Source organism: Anolis carolinensis, chromosome 5 (assembly GCF_035594765.1).
Source record: "Anolis carolinensis isolate JA03-04 chromosome 5, rAnoCar3.1.pri, whole genome shotgun sequence".
NCBI classification, from domain to species: domain Eukaryota; kingdom Metazoa; phylum Chordata; class Lepidosauria; order Squamata; family Dactyloidae; genus Anolis; species Anolis carolinensis.
In genome coordinates, this window is record NC_085845.1 from 185,885,048 (window position 1) to 185,908,044 (window position 22,997).

A 22,997-nucleotide genomic window follows, 5' to 3' on the forward strand; every position below is an offset into this window, starting at 1 on the left:
TTTTTGTAGTCAATGTTTTCAATACATCGTGATATTTTGGTACTAAATTAGTAAATACAGTAATTACTACATAGAATTACTGCGCATTGAACTACTTTTTCTGTCCAATTTGTTGTATAACATGATGTTTAGGTGCTTAATTTGTAAAATCATAACCTAATTTGATGTTTAATAGGCTTTTCCTTAATCTCTCCTTATTATCCAACATATTCACTTATCCAACGTTCTGCCGGCCCGTTTACGTTGGATAAGCGAGACTCTACTGTAAATGCAAATTGAGTGAATTTCTTTTCTATTTACAATCTGCAGTGAGAAGACCATAGCAAGGATAGCCATTAGGCTTGTGCACGGATTCATTCTGGATGTTTGCCTTCGGCTGTTTTGGCTTGACCAACTTGTTCGGGCGCCCGTAACAGCAAAGGCTTTTCTTTTAGGGTTGCTCTGAGTTTTGAGTCACCCTTTAGCCGTTACTAAAGTCTTTAGCTTCTTCTCTTCTCATCTTTTTTCCTCCCTCCTCTCTTTCAGAAAGTACTTTTAAAAGATTATTTTTATTAATAAGAATTCCAGCAAACATTACTGTAATTCAGTAATACATACAGAGATCTGCAACCAGCTAGAAGTGGCCTCTATTGCCATGGCCACTTCCAGCTGGTTGCAGAGCTCTGTATGAGCTCCTGGCTGTTGCAGGTGCTTAGCTTAGAAATCAGTAGATGTGCCTACAAGACCAGGTAGAAAGTAGGGGCCAATCTCCCCATGGGGTGCCTGTGATGGCCAGGAGCTTTCATGAAGTTCTGTGGTCAGCTGCGGAAGTGATACTAGTGACATGGGGCATGATCCATCTGCCTTTCCCTACATTCATCAGCACAGGGAAAAGTCCTGTGTAGACTTGATCCAACAGTTCACACTTCCTCAAAGCTGTGGGATACTCCAGAGTTTCAAGAAAACTCTACAGCATTCCCCAGTTTTGCAAAGCTGGATTAACCTGGATTAATCCATGAATCTCACCAGAAGTGGAAGAACATCAGGATGATAGCCAGGAGCTAACTCAGAGTGAGTCTGGTTTTCACGCCTGTGTAGATGAGCTCCCTGACTAAAATATATTGACCACAAGATAATGTGAAGCAATCACTTTGTACACCATACTCTTGAAGGACTTAATTGTCTACTTCTAGAATCTGGCTTTTTGTGTCAAGTAAAACACTTAGCTGATACCTAGAGCATTAAAGCAGCAATGTCAACATTGTTTTAGTTTTTTTAAAAAAAATCTGAGGATAACCCTGAAATTAGTGATTGTTCTTTATCCTAAGGAGCCCCCAGTGTGCTGTATGGTTCATATTGCTGAACATTCTGTATGAATGTTTGGTTAATTATTATCCATCACAGGCATATGAAGGACACACATTTTAAACGAAATAGACCATTGAATATATTTGAAGAAGTTAGGTTTATGTTTCTACACTTCAGGACCACAGTGAATTTTTAAAATAGCTGGAATCTTATATTTGAGCCTCAGTTTTCTTGTTGTTCATCTGTAAAATGGGAGAAACAATAACACATCTCACAGGCCAATGTGAAGAAGAACAACCAAAGAAACCTCACACTGAATGTTATAAATACATAAAAGGACCATGATGGTGATGTGATTGGCGTTATATGTAAGTGCAAGCAGTCCCCGAGTTATAGATATCTGACTTACAAATGACTCATCGTTAAGAACAAGGGTGAGACAACTGGAAGTGAGAGAAATCTATCCCTCGGAAGGGAAATTCACTCCCGGAAGAATTATCATGGGGAAAGGGGGTGTCCACTGAAGCTTTATCGCCAATCCTTGTCTCCACAACAAGCCAAATTTTTCAAAATCCAATTATCACAAGGACATAAAGTAAGGTGAAATATCCTGAACAGGGGCACGGACAGCAAAACAAATATCACAGGGATGTTAACATTTCCCTATGCTATCCAAAGCTATATATCTATATAGGGCTTGAGTTGCACTTTAAAATGTAACTGTTCCAACTTACTTACAAATTCAGCGTAAGAACAAACCTACAGAACCTATTTTGTTCATGACTTGGGGACTGCCTGTAGATCTTTTTATTGGGTGGGATATATTGCCTTCCTTGTTGAGACATTGCTGCCTCACAATGCTCAGCTCTGCTCATCATAAGACCAAAATGCTTTCTTATGCTTGGTTGCGCCGGCAGGCTTTTGTCAGCAAATTTGGTGATGTTCAAATCTGCCAGAGGCACCAAGAGCCAAGAGAAATGAGTCGAAGTGGCAGAAAGACTGCTGCTGAGAAGCCAAGTTTTCCTTTCCCTAGGCACAGAGCGGGCGGTTAACACTAATTCAGGCTGCCATCTGTTTCTTCGTTCTATAAAAGGTCATGTTTACCAAATAATGCAAAGGCAAGAAGAGTCTGGGGTTAAAGTGAAAGTAATTAAACCTTGCAGCAAGGACGATGCTGCCCTTTCTATTGCTTCCTTAATGTTTCCTTTTGTGCTTTCAGACCTCACTGGCATGTGTGTCCAAGTGCAGGAAAGAGGTCTGTGGAATCGCCACAGAGTTAACAATTTCTGGATTCTCCTGATTCAAACATACAGAGATGTCAGAAAGTGAAGCCTTTACTCATGCTACTTAAAAGTTATCTTAATTCTGACCATAGAGAATCCAGTTTCTGCATCAAAAAAGTCAAATCCCCTAATCTGCCTAAATTATGCACACTAAACTATCCAGAATAGCAGTTTTTGCCTTTTTAGTTTTGGCAGCTCTTTAACATTTTTAAACATCTTCAGTTTTAAAAATAAACCTAGTAGTCATACGGTAAGAGATCAAGTCTTTTTATGGATCAGTGGTTTGTTAAAGAATAGGAAACGGAGGGGATACATTGGAGGAGGTAGCAAAGATGCATAAAGAGGCAACCAAAATGACCTGGAACATCTTTCTCTGAGAAAAGACATAAGGTATTTTTGGCTATGGTGGGGTTTGGTTTTTTAAAAGAGGATATATATAATAAACATTTACAAAATTTCAGCACAATGTGAAGAGTGGATGAGAAAGAATTGTGTTTTGTTAGATTTTGTTTTGATTTTCTCTCTCTGTGATATTAGAATGCATTGTTTACCAAGTAAATTTATGAGCAGTAGATTTCGGGCAGGCAAAATAAAGCCTTTCCCCCCTCAGTGCTTAATTTGCTTTTGGAATTTATTGCTAGACATTGTGGTGCTGGCAACTCATATAAACAACTTTAATGAGAGATTAGACAAATTTGTGGGGCAGTGTTTTTTATTGTCTGTCACCCACAATAGATTAAGGTCAGCCTCAATAACAGTGGAATCATGTTTGCATTTTACTTTTTCGAAAATAGCAACTATTGTGTGTATGAACAGGGAGAGAATTAGTTAGATCAGGGATTGAGACAGAGCTTAAGTATATCCCACCTTGCTGCAGTCTTTTTAAAATTTTAAAGAAAGAATTCTCAGTTATATACAATCATGCTACAGTATAACCAATGCAGAAAAGTGAAAACACAAAATGTGGAAAAACAACCATGTGAGTCATAAGTTTCTATAAAAGCTGATCAACTGTCCAAATATAATTAAGTGGGCAACCTTTATGGTGCGGAATTATTTGAAGCATAAACATATTTGATCCAAAGACCAATTTTATGATTGATTTTTACCTGGTTGGCCACATTGCTTTCTCCCCACGTACATTAACAATAACAACAACTATAACAGCATTTCAAGTCTTTTCTATAGAATTTATGAAGAAGATGGTAGACATAAAAAATTCTCAATCACTCCATTTTCAGCTCATAGGGAGATCCTATGTGTTTTGGCAGACCTTTGGATTGCTACTTCAGGATCATCCCAACCCCTGTGACAATCTCTGGTGATGTCATTAAACATTATGCATTACATACCAGCTACAGTTATTCAAAACTCATCATTCAAACACACCCAGAGAACTTTCCTGTTTGGACATTAAAGTAAAAATCTTTAATGTTTGGACATTAAAGTAAAAATATTTAAAAAGGGCTGTTCCAAAGCAAGATGAAATGGGAAGATTCTTCCTTTAAACTTATATATATAGAGAGAGAGTGCATTTAACCTATCGTACATGCTTCTAGCGTAAATGTGGATCAGAGAAGAGGGTTGGGCCAGCAATAAATTCATAGAGTTGGAAGAGACCACAAAAGCTATCCAGCCTAACCTCTGCCATGCAGGAAAATATGGTCAAAGTACTGTCAACAGAGGTTTTAAAAACCTTTAGAGGAGACTCCACCATGCTCCAAACAGTTCTGACCATCAGGAAGTCCTTCCTAATGTTTAGGTGGATTTCCCCCCCTGCAATTTGAATCCATTGTTCCGTGTCCTGACATTTGGAGAAGCAGAAAACAAGCATGCCCCTTCCTCAGTCTTGGCAGCACATAGGCTGGGAGGTAAGGAGGTGACTAAGTAAATACAGAGAACTTCTATATTTGCAAATTGCCGCAACAAATCGGTTAAGCATTGAGCATTATAGCAAGTTGTTGCTCTTCTAGTGGAGTGGGAGATTTTCTGACAGTTCATTCCTATTTCCTGGAGATCAGCCCAACAAAGCTGGACAGTTTTCATCCTTGTCTTCTGCTGGAGATGCCCCATGAGGCCTTGACAATCATGGCAAGGCCCTGAGATTTGGCAACCTAGCAGACCTATACCGACAGCAGTGCACCCAGTGTCTGATTTTGTGGCCATTCTCTCCCTCTCTTGACAAAGCAGGGAATACCCAAAATACACACTCTGCCTCTGGATGCCAGTTCCCGGTGTGTGTAGCAGGACAAGCCACAGAGAACCAACTGGCTGGCCATTGCCAGTAGATCAGTACAGATGCAATAGCCTGTTGGTCTGATCCACCAGTGCTCTTGTAAAATTGGAATCCTATCAGCCCAAAGGCACTGTTGAACACTTACTTAAAAGTAAATTATCTACATCTGTTTCATGTACGTCCCCATTAGTTCTTTTGACAATGTGTAAATGATGCTGCCTAGTTAAATTCATTTTAAATGAAGTAAGTTTAAAATTTGAATAAATGTTGCCTTATTGTTAAATAGGTGCTATGGGTTTTTAATGGCCCTGTCAAGTGATTCATTCTATTTTGCTGATTCATTGTCTTGCCTTTTCACAGAGCTGTTGATGGATAAACTAATTGAAATAAATATTTTAGCTTCAGTGTCTTACCTTAGGCCATATTTTTTTCTAATTGAGTTAGCTTTTTCTCTTGACTAATAAACACATGAAAAATTCTTCCTTGAAAAATGATCCCAAATGCACCTGAATCTGGAGACATACATAAATTGTTATGAGTAATCATTCATCATGATACAATTCAAATACAACCATGTTAATCTGGAATATCAGTATGCAAAGTGATTTTATAGTACCTTTGAGATTGAGAAGAAGAAGCTGCAAAATAAGCTTTTGTAGACCATGGGGGTGTCTACACTGTAGAATTAATGCAGTTTGACATTACTTCAACTATGATGGCTTGATGCTAAGGAATTATGACAATTATAGTTTTAGAAGGGCTTTAGCCTTCTCTGCCAAATAATGCTGGTGCCTCAGCAAACTACAATTCAGATGATTCCATAGCATTGAGCTATGGCAGTTAAAGTGGTGTCAAGCTGCATTCATTCAACAGTGTAGCTGCATCCAAATCTACTTCCTTCCTTTATAGTCCACAAAAGCTAATGGTACCAACTTTGGTTTCTCAGTTAGTCTTCTTTCTCTTAATTAGCTTCAAAGGTGCTACAAGATTCTTTGCATGTATACAATATATCAATAAGCATAATTTGGTATTTCATGAGTTTGCTTTTGATGCAAATATTGAAATGAGAGCAATTTGGCATAGTTCAGAACAAAAAATCTGTCACCTGTCTTGAAGGAGCCCCAGTGGTGCAGTGGGTTGAACCCTTGTGCCGGCAGGACTGTTGAATTGAGGGCTGGGTTGCTGATCTGAAGGTTGCCAGTTTGCAACTGGGGAGAGTGTGGATGAGCTCCCTCTGTCAGCTCCATTTCCCCATGCAGGGCCATGAGAGAAGCCTCCCACAAGGTTGGTAAAACATCAAAACATCCAGGCGTCCCCTGGGCAACATCCTTGCAGACACTTGAAGTTTCTCAAGTCGCTCCTGACACGAAAAAACAAACAAACCTGTCTTGAAGAAAGCTCCATCATATTGCTAAAAAGATATAAAGTTTAAAGACACAAAGGAGGCTCCTCCCTCTGTCTTGGAACTAAAGGTGGTAAGGTAGAGGCACAGATTTTCATACTGAATGTACACGGGCACACTATCTGCACCTGACACCAGTACCAGACATATTTAATACTTGGGCCAATTATCTTCAATTTTAATGTTCCCAAATGTTACAGACTACTTTGGTCCTATCCAGACCAGGTGGACTACACTTCTACTATGTCTCAGCCTACATATTTCTTTATTTCTTTCTTTATTTATTTACGACTCTTTTATTTCGCCTTTCTCAACCCTGGAGGAGACTCAAGCGGCTTCACAATACAGGCAATGCCTTTAAAAACATAGTACAATTAAAATAACCGTACCATTAAAACGATTAAAGTATTTAAATCCATGCAACAAGTAAAAATCATGTTATCCATAGGTGCAGTCCGGGGCCATTCCATAGGTCAGTTACACATCTTTAATATTATTGTATTAGATTTTCAAAGGCTTGGTCAAAGAGCCACGACTTTACTTTTTTATAGAATGCTAGGAAAGAGGGAGCTGATCTAATATCCCTGGGGAGGGAGGTCCATAGCTGAGGGGCCACCACCGAGAAGGCTCTGTCTCTCGTCTCCACCAATCGTGTCTGCAAAGAAGGCGGAGCTAAGAGCAGGGCCTCTCCAGATGATCTTAAACTCTGAGATGGTTCATAGAGGGAGATACGTTCAGACAGGTAAGCTGGGCCCGAACCGTTTAGGGCTTTATAGGCTAAAGCCAACACTTTGAATTGTGCTCATAGCAGATTGGCAGCCAATAGAGCTGGCGCAACAGGGAGGGGGTGTTTGTATGTTCCCTATACACAGCTCCAGTGATCAATCTGGCTGCTGCTCGTTGGACCAGTTGCAGCTTCCGAACAGTCTTCAAAGGTAACCCCACGTAGAGTGCATTGCAGTAATCTATTTGGGATGTAACCAGAGCGTGGACTACCATGGCCAACTCAGACTTCTCAAGGTACGGGCACAACTGGCGCACAAGTTTTAATTGTGCGAAAGCTCCCCTGGCCACCTCCAAAACCTGGGGTCCCAGGCACAGCCATGAGTCCAGAAGAACTTCCAAGCTTCAAACCTGCATTTTCAGGGGGAGTGTAACCCCGTCCAACACAGGCTGTAACCCTATGCCCTATTCGGCCTTGCGCCTGACCAGGAGTACCTCCATCTTGTCTGGATTCAGTTTCAATTTGTTCACTCTCATCCAGACAATCATAGAATCATAGAATCATAGAATAGTAGAGTTGGAAGAGACCTCATGGGCCATCCAGTCCAACCCCCTGCCAAGAAGCAGGAAATCGCATTCAAAGCACCCCCGACAGATGGCCATCCAGCCTCTGCTTAAAAGCCTCCAAAGAAGGAGCCTCCACCACAGTCCGGGGGAGAGAGTTCCACTCCCAAGAGAGAGTTGTCACAGCAGTCAAGCACCGGTTCAGGACTTGAACAGCCTCCTTATTAGCAGGTGTAAAGGAATGATAAAGTTGAATTTCATCTGCGTTCAGATGACATTGAACTCCAAAACTTTGGATGATCTCTCCCAACGGCTTCATATAGATGTTAAACAACATGGGAGGCAGTATTGAACCCTGCGGGACTCCACAGGACAAAGGCATTTGTCTCCTCCAGACAAATAACAAGTTTGAGCTGCCCTGTACAAACGCTAAGAACTGCACAATAACTATATAGCCTTGCTCATTAGGCATGGAGATTGAATGAACCTGAAGAAGCTAACTAGAGGAAGTGTTTGCAGATCTGAGCGGTGCGAGGGCATTTCCAGACTGCAGTCAAATCTGCATCAAAGCGGGCTTTTAAAACTTGCTTTGGTGTGGATTTGAGTTCCTGCGCAAAACTCTGGTTCTCCGGGGTGGGGGGGGGGGGGGGAGAGAGGTGTCCAAATGCCACCCTGATAATTACTGGGATGGCATGGGACCACCCAAAAGCTCCCAAAAAGCCTTGAAATGAAGAAATAATTTAAGGTACTGCTAAAGTCCTTCTCGCATGTAGAAATGATGTGCCAGGAGACCGGGGAGGGGGGAGCAAAATCGGGGTTGGCACCATCTTGCTCCTCAGGGCCTTTGGAAGCCTGAAGAAGTGAGATGGCAAATGGGGACTCACCCCCGGGTAATCCCAGGACTACCCAGGCTCAATACCCCATTAGACCCGGGCCTTTCAGGAAGCTGCAGATCTAATGGGGTATCTAAAGGCTCTTCCACAAGTGCAGGGGAAAATTGGGGGGGGGGGAGGAAGGGGGAGACTGGCAGTAATAATGCCTACCACTGCTGATCTCAGATCAGCAGGGGAGAGTATCTGGACCCCCCCTCTACAAAATCCAATGGTTTAGACCAGCTGTGTGGCCTCCATCCTAAACCCCAATTCCTCTTTCATTTTTGCCAGTCTGGAAGGGCCCTAATTAATTCAGGACAAAGAAGAGTTTACCTGCTTTGTCTTAAATTAATTCGCTTTTACCTGAGGCTTCATTTGGATGCCTCAACTAAAAGCCCGACAGGTCCCGCATTTTGGGGTCTGTTTGGAAGAGCCCTGAGTGAGCTGAGCCTGGAGAAGGGAAGATGGACATTAGCTTTATTGGAATTTGAGAGATTGTATTACATTTCTAAGAAGCCTGTTTGCAATTCTTCGGTAACCGAATTGCAGGGGTGGGAAGTAGAGAATGAGAATGTATCATTTTGATAACTCCCCCCCTCCCCCCAACTATCATGCTGTGTTTTTTAATTGTCACAAATGGTAAAATAATTGTTTTTCAGTAGTGACATGTTTTATGAAATATAGCTTATGGGAATGGTATGATTTCCCAAATATAAATACTGAAGAAAGTCAAGGAAGAAGTTGCAAAGGCAGGTTTGCAAAGGAATATTAACAAAATAAAAAATAGTGACCACCTATTATTTACTTAATTTTAAAGTAGGAAAGGAAGACAATGAAATAGAAGGAGCAGGGAGATGTTAGCAGCGCTGTTTATGCACCATGTGGCCTGCCCTCCAGCCTACTGGGATAGTGGGAGACACTGGTCCATTACCAGCTTCAAAATAAGAATCAAGTCCCATTTTGGTCATTTTCTGTATATGTAATGGAAAAGAATACATTCTTGTCCTCTTTCGACAACAATATATGTTAGGCCAGCCCTGGTTGGAGGGTAGTGGAGTAATGGTTAGAGCACTGGAGTGGCATCCAGATTCAAATCCCCACCATTGATTGACACACAGAGTCCAATCATTTACTCCCAGCCTGTATCAGTTGATAATTTTGCTGTGATTATTAAGTCGGTAGAAGAAGAGGCATAGATGTTCGCTTCAGCTCACTGAAGGAAAGGGAGGATATAAGAAAAAAACCAATAGTGGATGTTAGGGAGTGTAGGCAGAGAATGTGTTCTTGCTTCCCTTCCATTAGCACATGATATATGTGGCAGGCAAACATGTATACGGTAATACAGGGTGTTTGAAAAAAACTCCCTATTCACCATTTAAATTAAATGGTGAATAGGGAGTTCTTTTTCAAACACCCTGTATATCACTTAGTGATTTGGGACCTTTCGGCCTCTTTTATGTACTGAACTGACATGTCACAATTTGCAGTCTTGCTTGAGTCCCTTCAGGTGAGAAAGGTGGGATATAAATGCTGGAAATAAAGAATTATATAGGTTTTTTAAAAATCAGAATAAACATGCTATCTGCCATTTCTCCTTTATCTCAAAAATAAAAGTATAGAGGAATTTCTGTAAGATCCCTGCTTTTTTTTTAAGTTTGTAAATGTTCTATAGAGAACATAGAGCCACACATAAATGGCATATCAAATTTCGCTGCCCATCTCATGAGTTAAGTCAGGTCCATCCCTACTGTTAGACAGATTTGAGCAGCCACCTCAGGCTTCAGATAATGCCCAAAATTGTTCATTATTAATTCATTGTTCTTACATTATGTACTTGCAGGCCAGAGATACACAGAATCTTAGAACCAGAAAAGACCTCAAGGGTCATCCCAAAGCGTTTGGAACTTTGGCACACTTCCCTAGAATTAGAGATGGAAATCTTGACTTAAACATTATCTGTTTTGAACTGGATTATATGGCAGTGTAGACTCAGGGCCCTTCCAGACAGGCCCTATATTCCAGGATCTGATCCCAGGTTTTCTGCTTTAAACTGGATTATATGAGTCCACACTGCCAGATAATCTGGGATAAACAAAAAACCTGGGATCAGATCCTGGGATATAGGGCCTGTCTGGAAGGGCCCTCAGATAATCCAGTTTAAAGCAAATAATGTGGATTATCTGCTTTGATTATCTGGATTATATGGCAGTGTAGAAGGGTTTTACTTCATTCTTCAATGCAAAAACAATGTTATTGTTGTTTTCTTTCAAGTTATTTCCAATGTAAGATGAACCTTAAATTTTCTTAAGATTTGCTATTTCCTTACTCTGAGGGCCCTTCCACACAGCCATATAACCCATGATATCAAGGCAGATATTTCACAATATTTGCTTTGATCTGGGTTATCTGAGTCCTCACTGCCATATAATCCAGTTCAATGTGGATTTGATACAGCTGTGTGGAAGGAGCCTGAGGCTGGGAGAGTGTGACTTGCCCCATACCACCTAGAGTGTTTCTGTGTCCATGTGCGGATTTCAATCCTGGTCTCCAGAGTTGTAAGGTGCATCTACAATGTGGAATAAATGCTGAAAGATAATAGGCGCTAGATTGTAGACAAACGAAGAGGCAAAATTGCTGGTGTAATGTAACTTGGTTTTGGGCTGAATGGCAGAATTGCACTTGCGAATCAATAGCATGGAGCAATGTTCTTTTTATCTATACTCCTTAGTATGATGAGAAGTGATGGCTAGGACAGTGAATCTACTTTGAGTTTTATTCTGAACTTTAAAGGAGCCATTGAAGTTGCTGTATCTATTTGAGGGATGCATCACCTTGTAGAATTAATGCAGTCTCACACTAGTTGAACTGCTGTGGTTCAATACTATGGAATCATGGGAGTTGTAGTTTGGTGAGGCAGCAGCCCTATTTGTAAGAGAAGGTTATATTCCAGGAAAACTACAACTCACATGATTCCATAGCATTGAGCCGAGGCAGTGAAAATGGGTTTGGACTGCATTAATTCTACATGGTAGATGCACCCATGGTCCAGTGCTAAAACCCCTTCTCTCATTCAAGAATGAAAGATTTTCAAATGTTTTTTCCCTGCTGAGTGAGATTACAAGAGGTTTTGTGCATTTTTCAATGAGGAGCATTTTGGAAGAATAAAGTTTGCTGCAAAAGAGTGCATGCATTTGAAAATGGAAATGAGATAAAAACCACATTTGAAAGCATTCACGCCAGCACTATTTAGTCAGTGGGGAAAATGTGTACATGAGATAGCAATACATAAATCAGTATTTATATTAGGCAAAAGTATTACAGTTTTATGTAAAAAATCATGAAATTTCACAATTTGATATGCACCTATGGGCGTATCTACACTGAAGAATTAATGCAATTTGACACCGCCTTAACTGCATGATTCAATGCTATGGAAACATGGGAGCTGTAGTTTTACAAGGTTTTAACCTTCTCTTTCAAAGAGTTCTGGCGCCTCGCCAAATTAAAATTCCAAGGATTTCACAGCATTAAACCATGGCAGTTAAAGTGGTATCAAACCACATTCAGTCTACAGAGTGGATACACCTTAAGATGGGAAGAGAATATAAGTGGGATCTGAAATAATGCACCAAAAGCAAGACAGAGAAATTTTCACATCCCTAGACAGAAGCTGATTTGTTTTTAAACAAAATCTGTGACAGGACCAAATTCAGTGTGTGCAGAATTACTTCTGAGAAATAAAAAAATCCTGTGCTCCATTTTGTATAATTTATTGTAAACAGACACCATTAATCATACTGAAACAAGATGTCATGATATTGCAATGGAGAGTCACCTACATTTATGTGCGCGTATTTGTTAAGGCAGTCATCTCAGATTGGAAAGGTACTAAATCTTGCCTTGAAAAGTTTCAGCTGTGCTTTTCAGTTTCTCATGTTAAATATTAAGCAGCACGTTAAGTGTTGAATTGGTGCCTGCACAAGGAAGGAACCACATTAGAGTATATGCTGTGCATGCCGAAGATCTTGGAGTCGTCCAGGCAGGGCTGGAAAAAGGCCCTTCTCTGAAACCTTAGAATTCCATTGCCAGTTATTATAGGGTCTATAATATAAAACAGGCATGGGCGATGGTATGGGGACCCTATGTAGGTCATTCCCTACATAAGGTCCCCACCTCCCAATAGCAACCAAGCAGACTTTTTCTGTTGACAATACCTCCTCCAAAACAGTGAACAGAAAAAGCAGATACCAGAGTATAGATGGTGGCTTCAAGTGTGCATTTTAGCACACCTGGGGTGTTGACAAGCAAAGGCTTGCTCAGTTCAGAAAATAAAGTTCTCAGGAAGTAGAAACCTTACCGTATTTACTCGAGTCTAATGCACACATTGTTTGGCCAAAATCAGGGTATTCATTAGACTCAACGACACCTTATAATTGAGTAAATATGGTATTTCAATTAACTAAAGAGTAAATTATATCATGGATTTTTGAATATTAACTGTACCATATATTTATAGGTAGCACATTTCAAACAATATGTGAACTTTCACCCCATTTTAAAGGTGCAGCTTTAATAATTCTACTGTACGATTTTCTCCCATTGGCCCATTAATCATAACATCTTCTAGCCCACCCTCTGTAATATTATCCCATGAGAAAAACCTTGAGATTGCGGCACGTTCTCACAGCTGCACCATAAATCTGCCAAACCTAGAAAGGGATTCTTACTAAAGAGAGCCTTCTCCACAAGCCTCTACTAAAGCAAGCAGCGTCCGTGTGTTTAAAGGCATGATAGCACCATATCCATTATACACATACATAGCTTATATTCTTATGAGTTGTATAAAAGCAGGAATTGCAACAGGCTTATTGTTGCAAACAGAAGTGGAAAACCTGTAAAGAAGGGAAAAGAGCAACTTCAGATTAATCAGTTTTCTTGAACTGATTAAAAGGAGGAATATTAAAGATCAACAGTGAGATAGCCTGACAATCAGACAGTAAAATACTAGCACTTCCACTACCAGTAGTAAACTGTTTTTGGAATTCTAGCAGATATAAAACCTTTATTTGTTTGCTTACCTCCCCTATACGAGTAGTTTTAATATACTGGAGGTTGTTATATCCTGTTGGACATTTAGAACTTTACTACTACCATTACCGTTATTCTTTATTACTTCAATGGACTTTGCCTTGCTCCATTCATATGATTGATTATTCCGTGTTCATTCTTTTAAAATGCTGTAATTTTTTAACCACAGCTTTTATAGAATGCTAATTAATAGGGGATTGTTTAAAATATATTTCCTGACCATTTTGCCTCTTTATAGTTTGTTTAATGATGTGTGGAAAATAATTTTAAGGATTGACGAGTTGCTGATATTGACCATAATATGATTTTTTTTTACTAGGCAGGTTTATAAAAATTTGGGTATTTAACAATGTTTTGGGATCTAACATAGCATATTGGTTTAAGAATTAAAGTATAATTGTAAAACTGGGGTTCAAATCCTTGCTCAGTCAGAAAAATCACTGGGTTTTTTTGTGTGTGTCAGGAGCGACTTGAGAAACTGCAAGTTGTTTCTGGTGTGAGAGAATTGGCTGTCTGCAAGGACGTTGCCCAGGAGACGCCCGGATGTTTTTACCATCCTTGTGGGAGGCTTCACTCATGTCCCTACATGGAGCTGGATCTGATATAGGGAGCTCATCCGTGCTCTCCCCAGGTTGGATTTGAACTGGTAACCTTCAGGACAGAAACCCAACCTTCAAGTCATCAGTCCTGCTGGCACAAGGGTTTAATCCACTGCACCACCGGGGGCTCCTAACTCACGGATGACCTTGGGCAGGTCACACATTCTCAGACTGGATCTATACTACCATATAATGCAGTTTGAATCTGCACTATATGGTCACTGTAGACACATATAATGCAGAAGTGAAGATCCAGCTTCAGGCTTAGACCATAGCAAAACTCCTCTGAACAAATCTTGCCAAGACAGCCCCATGATAGGGTTGCCTTAGCCTAGGTCACCATAGACCGGAAATGACTTAAAGGCAACGCTAATAACAATAGACACAAATGCAATAGAGATCGAATATTCCTCAGAACTTGTCTTAATTTGGTCTCAGGACTGCATCCACATTTTTTGTACTTCAGACAGAGGGCTCTATTGAACAGCAGAAATTGCTTTTTCGGAAATCTTAACTATTTAGCTGAATGAAAAAAAAATGCAAAGCAAAAAGCCCCATATATCCTATCTGGCAATGAAACAGAGGGTTTTATATGGTAGCCTCGAACTGAAGTTTAGTTAGTGTTTACTATGTCTTGTTGAAATACCATCCTATGGTTTGAATTTTCTTTTTTAAGCTCAAATCATAGTTAACATCCACCATAATTTGTTAGCTTTACACAATATGACAAGCTGCAGATACAGTTGAGAATCTCCTGTCAGGAAATCTGAAATACTTCAAAATTGTCCACGTGTGCTTGTTCACTGTACACAAACTTCATTTTATATACATAATTGTTAAAAATATTGTATAAAACTAGCTTCAGGGTATTACCCATCATGAAATTCATGTTTAGACTTGGGCCCCATCTCAAAAATATCTCATTATGTACATATGTGCAAATACAGATATTCTCACCCTCCCAGCCATTTCTAACTCCAAAGCACTTCTGGTCCCAATCATTTTGGATAAGGAATAGTCAATCTGTAATAAGCTAGAAGCAAAACCTTCCAAACCTTACTTGGCCATATCAGAAGATTAGAAGGTAAGAAAGTTAGCAAGCCAAAGGTTAATTGCACCTCAATATGAAAATTCTAAAATGTGGTTTCAAATGACATCTGAATTGAGTAAGCATCTTTCACAGGATGCTCATTTTTAGAGTCAGCTTGACATGGTTTATTTTATATATATTTTCTCTTTTTTCTCTTTCCTTTTAATCTGTTATTACAACACTAACTCTCTCTGTGTGTGAAAGAGACAACTTGGGGGAGCTATCCCTTGTTTCATCCTGTGGCACATTAATATCCTTGTCCTTGTGACAGTCTGTTGCTATGTAAATTATTGAAGTGTCCTAAAAATTAACTATATGGGTTCACTGAAACGATGGTAAAATCTGAAGTGTGTTTTTGGACTGAATTGCCTTGCAAGTCAACAGCAAGTCAAGAGCACACAGTAGGAAGCCACTCGGGTGAAGTCTAATTTGAGGCAAAGCCGATTATTCTTTCCCCAATCATTTTTTGAAACTATAGTTCAAACATCTCAAAATTGCACATCAAAATACATGTTTATGCCTTTGTCATTTTTTTACCCCTTCATTTAAATGACAACTATGGTTCCTTTTTCTGCCAACCACAAATGACTTTTCACACTGCAAGATTAAAAGGAAGGCTGAAGTTAGATGTGTGGCAGAAGTGCACATGCTGGTGAAACTTAAAGGAAGAAATCCATGCATCTGTACATAGCCTTTGTGTGTTATACATAGTGATATGCTTTCTGTGTTGTTATGTTTTGTTTTAGGTGGGGGAGCAGAAATCTAGATGTAAATCTGTTCTACCAGTTAGTGGGGTCTGCAGGGAGGGAAACTCCATGCTATGAAAACCATGACTGTTTACAGTTATCAGAGAGTAAGTCTCACTGAACGCAGTATGACTTACCTCTGAATAAAAATACCCGAGGATAGGTTGTGATGTGATAAATGAGCTTGCTAGATGTCTTCTTCCAGCAACTTTTTCTCCCAGCTGGTAGTTGGGATAGAAGCATCTTTAGCAGCAGTGGTTTTCTCTTCCCCCTTTGCTTCTGCATCTGTCAAACTGCCTAAGTTACAACATGTCTTCCTACAAAACCCTTCTGTTAAATGAAGGACCTCCCTCCCTTGAGAAAAAAGCTAATACCCAAAGAACAATTTCCAAATCCTTAGCTCTGCCATAATAAGATATGAGTTAATATTCAGATGAGCCTTAAATATAACTTTCACAGTTAGACCCATAAAAACTGCAATTACTATTTTGTGCTGATGAAACCCTTCTTCGCCAGCTCACTTTAAAGCATCACATAAAGGGTCAGATTTGCAGCATCTAAGGGATGCTGAGTTGAGGCAAAATAGTTTGGCTGGCACACTGAACATACCTTGGCACACGCACCATGTAATGGATAAAGCGAATGCTAAACTTCTACTGGCTTTATGTTTGAAAAGATAGGTTGGCATCTGCCTCACATGCCACAGAGTACATCAGGGGACATTAGATATGTAATTCTTAACTTAATTTCCTATTAAAGGTAGCCACACATAATTTTAACAATTGTGTTCTTGCTGTGGTAAAATCTGTGCAGATTTTGAAGTGCATTAGCAATTCTGTGCTTATCCTGCACAAATTTCACACATGGTATTTTTGTATGGAAAACAGCATTTTCTGGGTGAAAATAGCAATGTTGTTTCCTGCACACAAAAATATTTTCTGTGCAAGTCAACTACGTGCAAAGTTAGTACAAAATAAATCCACAATTTAATATTTTGCATATAATTATTATTTTGTGAATAGAAAATATTTTATGTGCAAAACAATCCTGTGCAAATTGTGTGGAGAATAAGTGCTGAATTGCAAAAAAATCTTGTTAGTCCATGAGTCTTCCCATCAGGGATTCTTAATACCCCCAAAATATATTATTTGACCATTTCATGAATATTTTCAAATATTTTTTCCATTCTTAAGGGACACCCCTCGCCCCAATTCAGGTTGCAGAACCTCATATCTATCAACTGAATGCTGCCCACTGGTCATATATTGTGGTCTAGCAGGTAGTTGACAGTTTCCCATTTCTGCCATTTGAAATGGGTTACTATACATCACATGGTTGACTTTCTGGGCCATAAACCAAAGGGAATGAACAAAATATCCTTGACATCTGCAGGAGCTGTCAGGAAGGAAAATTCCCACCAACTTTCTAAGGGCACAGCACCAACCCTATGGCAACATTAATCTACTCCCATGAGCTCCCTTACTTCTGCTCTGCAACAGCATGTGCTCTGTGGATATTTGCAAAGCCAATTAAACTACTAAGGGCTAGAGAGAATTAAGAAAGAAAAAAAAGAACAAATAAAACAAGAGAAACATTGCGTTTTGTTCACAGTGATGATCCCTGCGGTTCAGCCAGCAAGAAACCCGGGTGTGACACGGAGGATCCGAAGGAGGCCGGCAGACACAGTGGCCAGGAAGGCAGGTCCGACACCTTGAAGTTAAAAGCCCAGCATGCGGAGCTGCAGGAAGAGCAGGCAGCGGGGTGCTCCCTTTTGGTGCAGAAGGCCAGCCTCCACCACACGGGTTCCCCCGTGAGAGGGCAGCGCAGCAAAGGGGCAGCCACCTGTTCCCATGCCGCAGCCTCTGATTATGAGCTCTCCCTTGACTTAAAGAATAAACAGGTACACCAGCTTCACCTCATGCCATGGGAGAGGGGGTAGGGGAGGGTTGGGGCCATTTCTCAATCAACTCTCTAGCCTAGTTTCCTTCCATGCACACCACTGCCTCCTGACCACTGCCATTGATAAGGATGAGGAGTGGGCAGATGTTTGTGGGAAGGGATCATAGCTCAGTGATAGAACGTTTTGCTGCTTGAGAAGGAGCCACACATCTCAATACAAGACATCAGAGTTAGTTATGTTCCTTTGAAAATCTGACTGTACACTACTTCTCTTTCTCCTGGCTAATACAAATTCATTAATATACAACCATCCAAGAATTAGTTGCCCTTTTATACCATTCATATTTTGCCTCAGTGCCTAATGATAGGGTTGGTACCTGAACCTACTTTCCATATAAAAGTTCCCAGATTCCTTTCTTGGCATTTCCAGCTTAAAGCATTGAGTAGAACAATGGTTCTCAACCTGTGGGTCCCCAGATGTTTTGGCCTTCAACTCCCAGAAATCCTAACAGCTGGTAAACTGGCTGGAATTTCTGGGAGTTGTCGGCCAAAACACCTGGGGATCCACAGATTGAGAACCACTGGAGTAGAAGGTCATGGAAAGGACTTCATCCTGGGAGCCTGAAGAGCTTCTGCCTTGGATAAGGAAACAGTCTCATCCAACCTTATGAAAGTTTCTGTTTTGGACTACAACTACTAAGACCTCTTAGCAGTGCTGGCTGGGGATTTATGGAAGTTGTAGTTGCAAAATTAACTTTCCCAAACTCTCTCAGCCTCTTGCATTAGATTAAATCAATCAGGGTGGGAAAAAGGTCACCCTATGGGCTGCATGTGGCCCTTGAACCCCACTTTTCTGGCCCTTGAAATCCTTCATCAGTCCTCCAAAGCCTGTCACTTCAAAATGTTTAAAATTTCAGCATATGTTTTATCCCAAAACATGCAAAGACTTACTCAGATGTGTGATAACATGCAAAAATAACCTTACTCCGACTACCAGCACCCTAGAACCCCATACAATCCATAGATACCATCCTCCTCTGCAGACCCGTTTAGGATAATGACAGAAATCAATATAGGTGGGGTTGAGGGGAAATTGGCATGTGGCCCCAACCAGCTGCTAACTCCTGAAACAAATGTCAGTCAGTAATTAAGTAAATAAATAAATCTTATGAGTGTGATTCAAGATTTTAGCTCCAGAATAAAGTCAGGGGTTGAGAAATTTGCAATGGAATGCTGATCCTGTCACAAAACTAACATAGAAGATAGGTTATACTGCCTGTTGCTTTGGTTTCTGAATACTGAAGGGGATAAAGGTAGGATTCACCCCATAAATCATTTTAGAGCAATTCTCTTATTTATATGAACAACAAATTGAAGATCAATACTATGTTTTCTTTACTTTGCCCCCTCTGTGGGAATATGAGGAGATGACTATTCCCAGTCATGGTTCTGTTTCCGCACTCATTCTATACAGGCTATACTCGGTAATGACTTTGGCCACAGAAAAAATATACTGTGTGCCATTTTTGAACACATTAGTATGTGCATAGATCTAGTAATCATAGCTGTAGATTGACACAGATCAGGGCTCTAAGCAGTACTTCAAATTTATATTTTTGTATTTAGGTCCCTCCATTTTTCATTGATATAATGTTCTTTTTGTAGACTCTCCCTGAAATCATCTCATTTTGGCCTAGCGATTCATTTCATCATGTATATTTTCCAATGTGCTTTTATATCTTTGTTGTTACATAGATAAATGTTTTCAGCCAAGTCGCATGTTCACAGTACACAATCCAAGTTATTTCTCCTCCTTCACGCAGAAAATTAATAAGAATCAATAAAAGAGCTGCATTATACCCTGTGGATTTTGTAACGGGCAAATATCTGGATATCATAAGAATGTAGAGCTGCTAGGGAATTCCAAGGATCATCAAGTCAAACCCCTTGCTGGTACAGGAAATTAATCTAAAGTGCATCTATTCTAGACTGTAGAATTAATCCACTTAAACTACCATGGCTCAGTGCTATGGGATCCCAGGATCTGTAGTTTGGTGAGGCACCAGCACTCTTTGGCAGAAAAGGCTAAACATCTTGTAAAACTACAACTTCCATGAGTCCATCACATTGCACCATGGCAGGTGTCAGACTGAATTAATTCTACAGTATTGATTCACCCTAAAACATACATTGGGGAAATGATATTTCCATCAGAGACTCATGCCTGATTTTCTTGCAGTTAAGAATGAGTCAGACTTTTTTTTGCAATTAGTCTTAAACATCTAAAGATTAAAATTTGAACTAGGTTTTCCAAGGTACGGAGAGCAGAATCATGGGGAGTCGTAGTCCAAAAAAGTCACCTTTTCAAACATCATCTGCACTCATCTTATTGACATTTGATTTGTTCTGGACTGTTTCAAGCAGTGAAGCTGACATTAGATATAACTTATGGTTTTAATTTTTTGACCCACTCATTTCTGTGCGCCTTCAGAATGTGGTAAAGAAAGTGGCAGAAGTGTAATGGTCTGGCCAGATAGGTGGCCAAAGAAGGGGGATGGCACCTCCATGACTGAATTTGGCTGCAAGTAGGTACGGTTCCCCAACCTTCCTCTTGGTTCAGAAGAGCATCAAGGCTAGGAAGTGATATACAAGGTTCTCCAGCAAGGTATCTAGGATGTAGTACAGTCGGCCCTCCACATTTGTAGGTTTTATTATTTGCAAATTTGATTGAAATGTTATTTTTGGGGGTCTCTAGGTCAGTCAGTGCAGTTCTGTAGCACATGTTGCCCATAGAGTCATATTGGAGGACCTAGGAAGGTGTTCTCCCAGCTAAAAAAAAGTGTTTTTTTAAAAAAAAAAATTGCGATTCTAACCTCAGTGAATATGAAGGCTGATTTTACATTCAAGCCACTTTGAGTCTCCTTGTGGAGAGAAAAAGTGGGGGTATAAATAAATATAATAATTAATAATAATTAGTACCATCATATCCTGAAGGTACTAATTATTATTTATTATTATGTTTATTTATACCCCCACTTTTTCACTGAGGTTAGGATCGCTCAGTGATCACGTGCTGCTGCTCTACACGTGTTGTAGGCATTGAAGCAGTAACAAGATAGAGAGCATGTGTTGGATGACAAGCCATTGACTTCTAGCATCCAAGAGTTTTTTCTTTGAAGTAACAGTACTAATTTTACTAATTTTAAGAAACAAGAAAGTAAAGAACTACTTAAAAAAAACAATTATAATGGTAAATAACGCCCATCTGTTATTTCTTTTGTCTTGGAACTATTGTTGTTACGGCTGTGTACCATCAAGTTTTTTGTGACTTGTGGCAACCTTAACACAGGGCTTTCCTGGCAAGCTTTATTCAGAAGGGAGTTGCCTTCATCTTCCTCCAAAGCTGAAAGGTCATCCAGTTGGTGTCCATGGCTGAGCAGGAATTTGAATGCTAGTTTCCAGATTCAGTCTGACACTTAAACGACTACTCTGTGCAGACTCTCTTGGAACTATGGTGGCAAGTAATTCATTTGAAAAAACACTTTCCAAATTCTGTAAAACAGGATTAAACCATAATTTGTGAACATAATTTGTTCTCATTGCGTACATAGATTACCTTAATGAAGGGTCAAACTGTGTGGCATGTTAAATGGATGTAAGATGGAGCTGAAAGTCATTGCCCTTTTATTTTCAATTAAGTACTGTATATGGGAGTCCAATCCAGATTAAATCCCACTCCCATTTTAAAATATAAACTGGGTAAAATTAAAATTACGGTGAGAATTTTCCCACAAGAGAAATGAAAGGGTTCTGCAGTTTCTGGTATGTATGATGGGATGAGCTTTTAATAAAAAAGAAACAACATCCTGTTATGTCTTTCCTCATTGCGTTCTACCTAACCCAGAAAATTAAATATCTAAAAAAGTTCAAATGATTCCTCTCAACCAAGAAGGATACAATAAGGATGCAGAGTATAATTGGAAATATATTGCATGGAGATTAAATTTTAAGAAATGATATGGGTGAAATGAGAAAAATCCATAATAAGACCTGGAGAGTACAATACACTGGGCGTGTAATGAATCCAGATGAAGGAAATTAAATCTCCAGTAAACAAGAGAGCACAAAATCTACTGCAATTCCATAGCTCTATTTCAATGACAGTAAAATGCTGAAAATGAAGATTAACATCACAATACTATCTATATTTACTTGAAATACAGTTCTACTACATTCTTTGGGTCTTAGTCCCAGGTAAGAATGTGTAGAAATGCAGCTGGTATCAGCTTAAAGTAATCCAGCAGTGTTTAAGGATACTTCTGAAGAAGTTTATCTCGTGGTTTTGCAGAAGTTGCTATGCTGCTGCTGCTGTTGTTGTGTGACTTGCCCAGATCTGGGATTCAGATCTTGGTCTCCAGAATAATCCAGTTCTCTAATCACCAAACCACAGCGGCTAGTAGTCTGCAGAAATAGATTGCTTGAACTCATCATCACAAAGTTTGCAATTTTTTTCATTTATTTGTTGAATAAGCCAGCACCTACATAAATCCTGCTGTCCACCATAGCTGAGATTAGCAACTCAATTTAGGCTTTGGTTATTTAAAAGATAGTTATGATCTTTTTGCTTCCAGAAATAGGAGAGAAGTGTTTGTGTGATGACAAAACAATGTGACTTCTGATTATACAGAAGTGAGAAGCAGTATACCATTCCCTCCACAGTTTATCTTTGCAAAATTAAAATTTTGCTATTTATTTATATATTGTGTGGAAAACTGCATTGCAAACTTCAGGAAGCATGAAAGTTGAAGGATAATTCAATTCTGAATCATATTTTAATCTGGGAAATGTGAATTAAATTGGCTGTTGGCTTAATGTAATCCTGAAGTATTGCTAACGTCAACTGATACAGGGGCTGATAGAAGAACGACAGAAGACCCTTCCAGACAGGCCCAAAAGGCTTTTACCTGAGGCAACCAAACTGTGCCTTAGGTAAAAGTGAATTAATCCAGGACAAATCAGGTAAACTTTGCTTTATCCCAAATTAATTAGATACCCCATTAGATAGGGCTTTCTTGGAAGGTCTGGGTCTAATGCAGTATGGGCCAGTCCCTCAGCCCTCTCATGTTTTTGGGCTCCATGAGCCTGGAGAACCAAGAGGGCACCTCCTCCCAACCCCCCCCCCCCAACCTCCCAAGCCTTAAAATTAAA

The 22,997-nt window shown here is 39.8% G+C and overlaps 1 protein-coding gene across 7 annotated transcripts in view; it reads left to right on the top strand.

Moving 5' to 3' along the window:
- iqsec3 (IQ motif and Sec7 domain ArfGEF 3) overlaps positions 1–22,997 on the top strand; it is a 194,890-nt gene that overhangs the window by 109,231 nt on the left and 62,662 nt on the right. For all 7 annotated transcript variants that reach the window (XM_008110439.3, XM_008110438.2, XM_008110436.3 and 4 more), the window contains exon 3: positions 17,502–17,790. In XM_008110439.3, the coding sequence (XP_008108646.2) occupies positions 17,502–17,790 (289 nt within the window). The remainder of the gene's footprint in view (positions 1–17,501; positions 17,791–22,997) is intronic.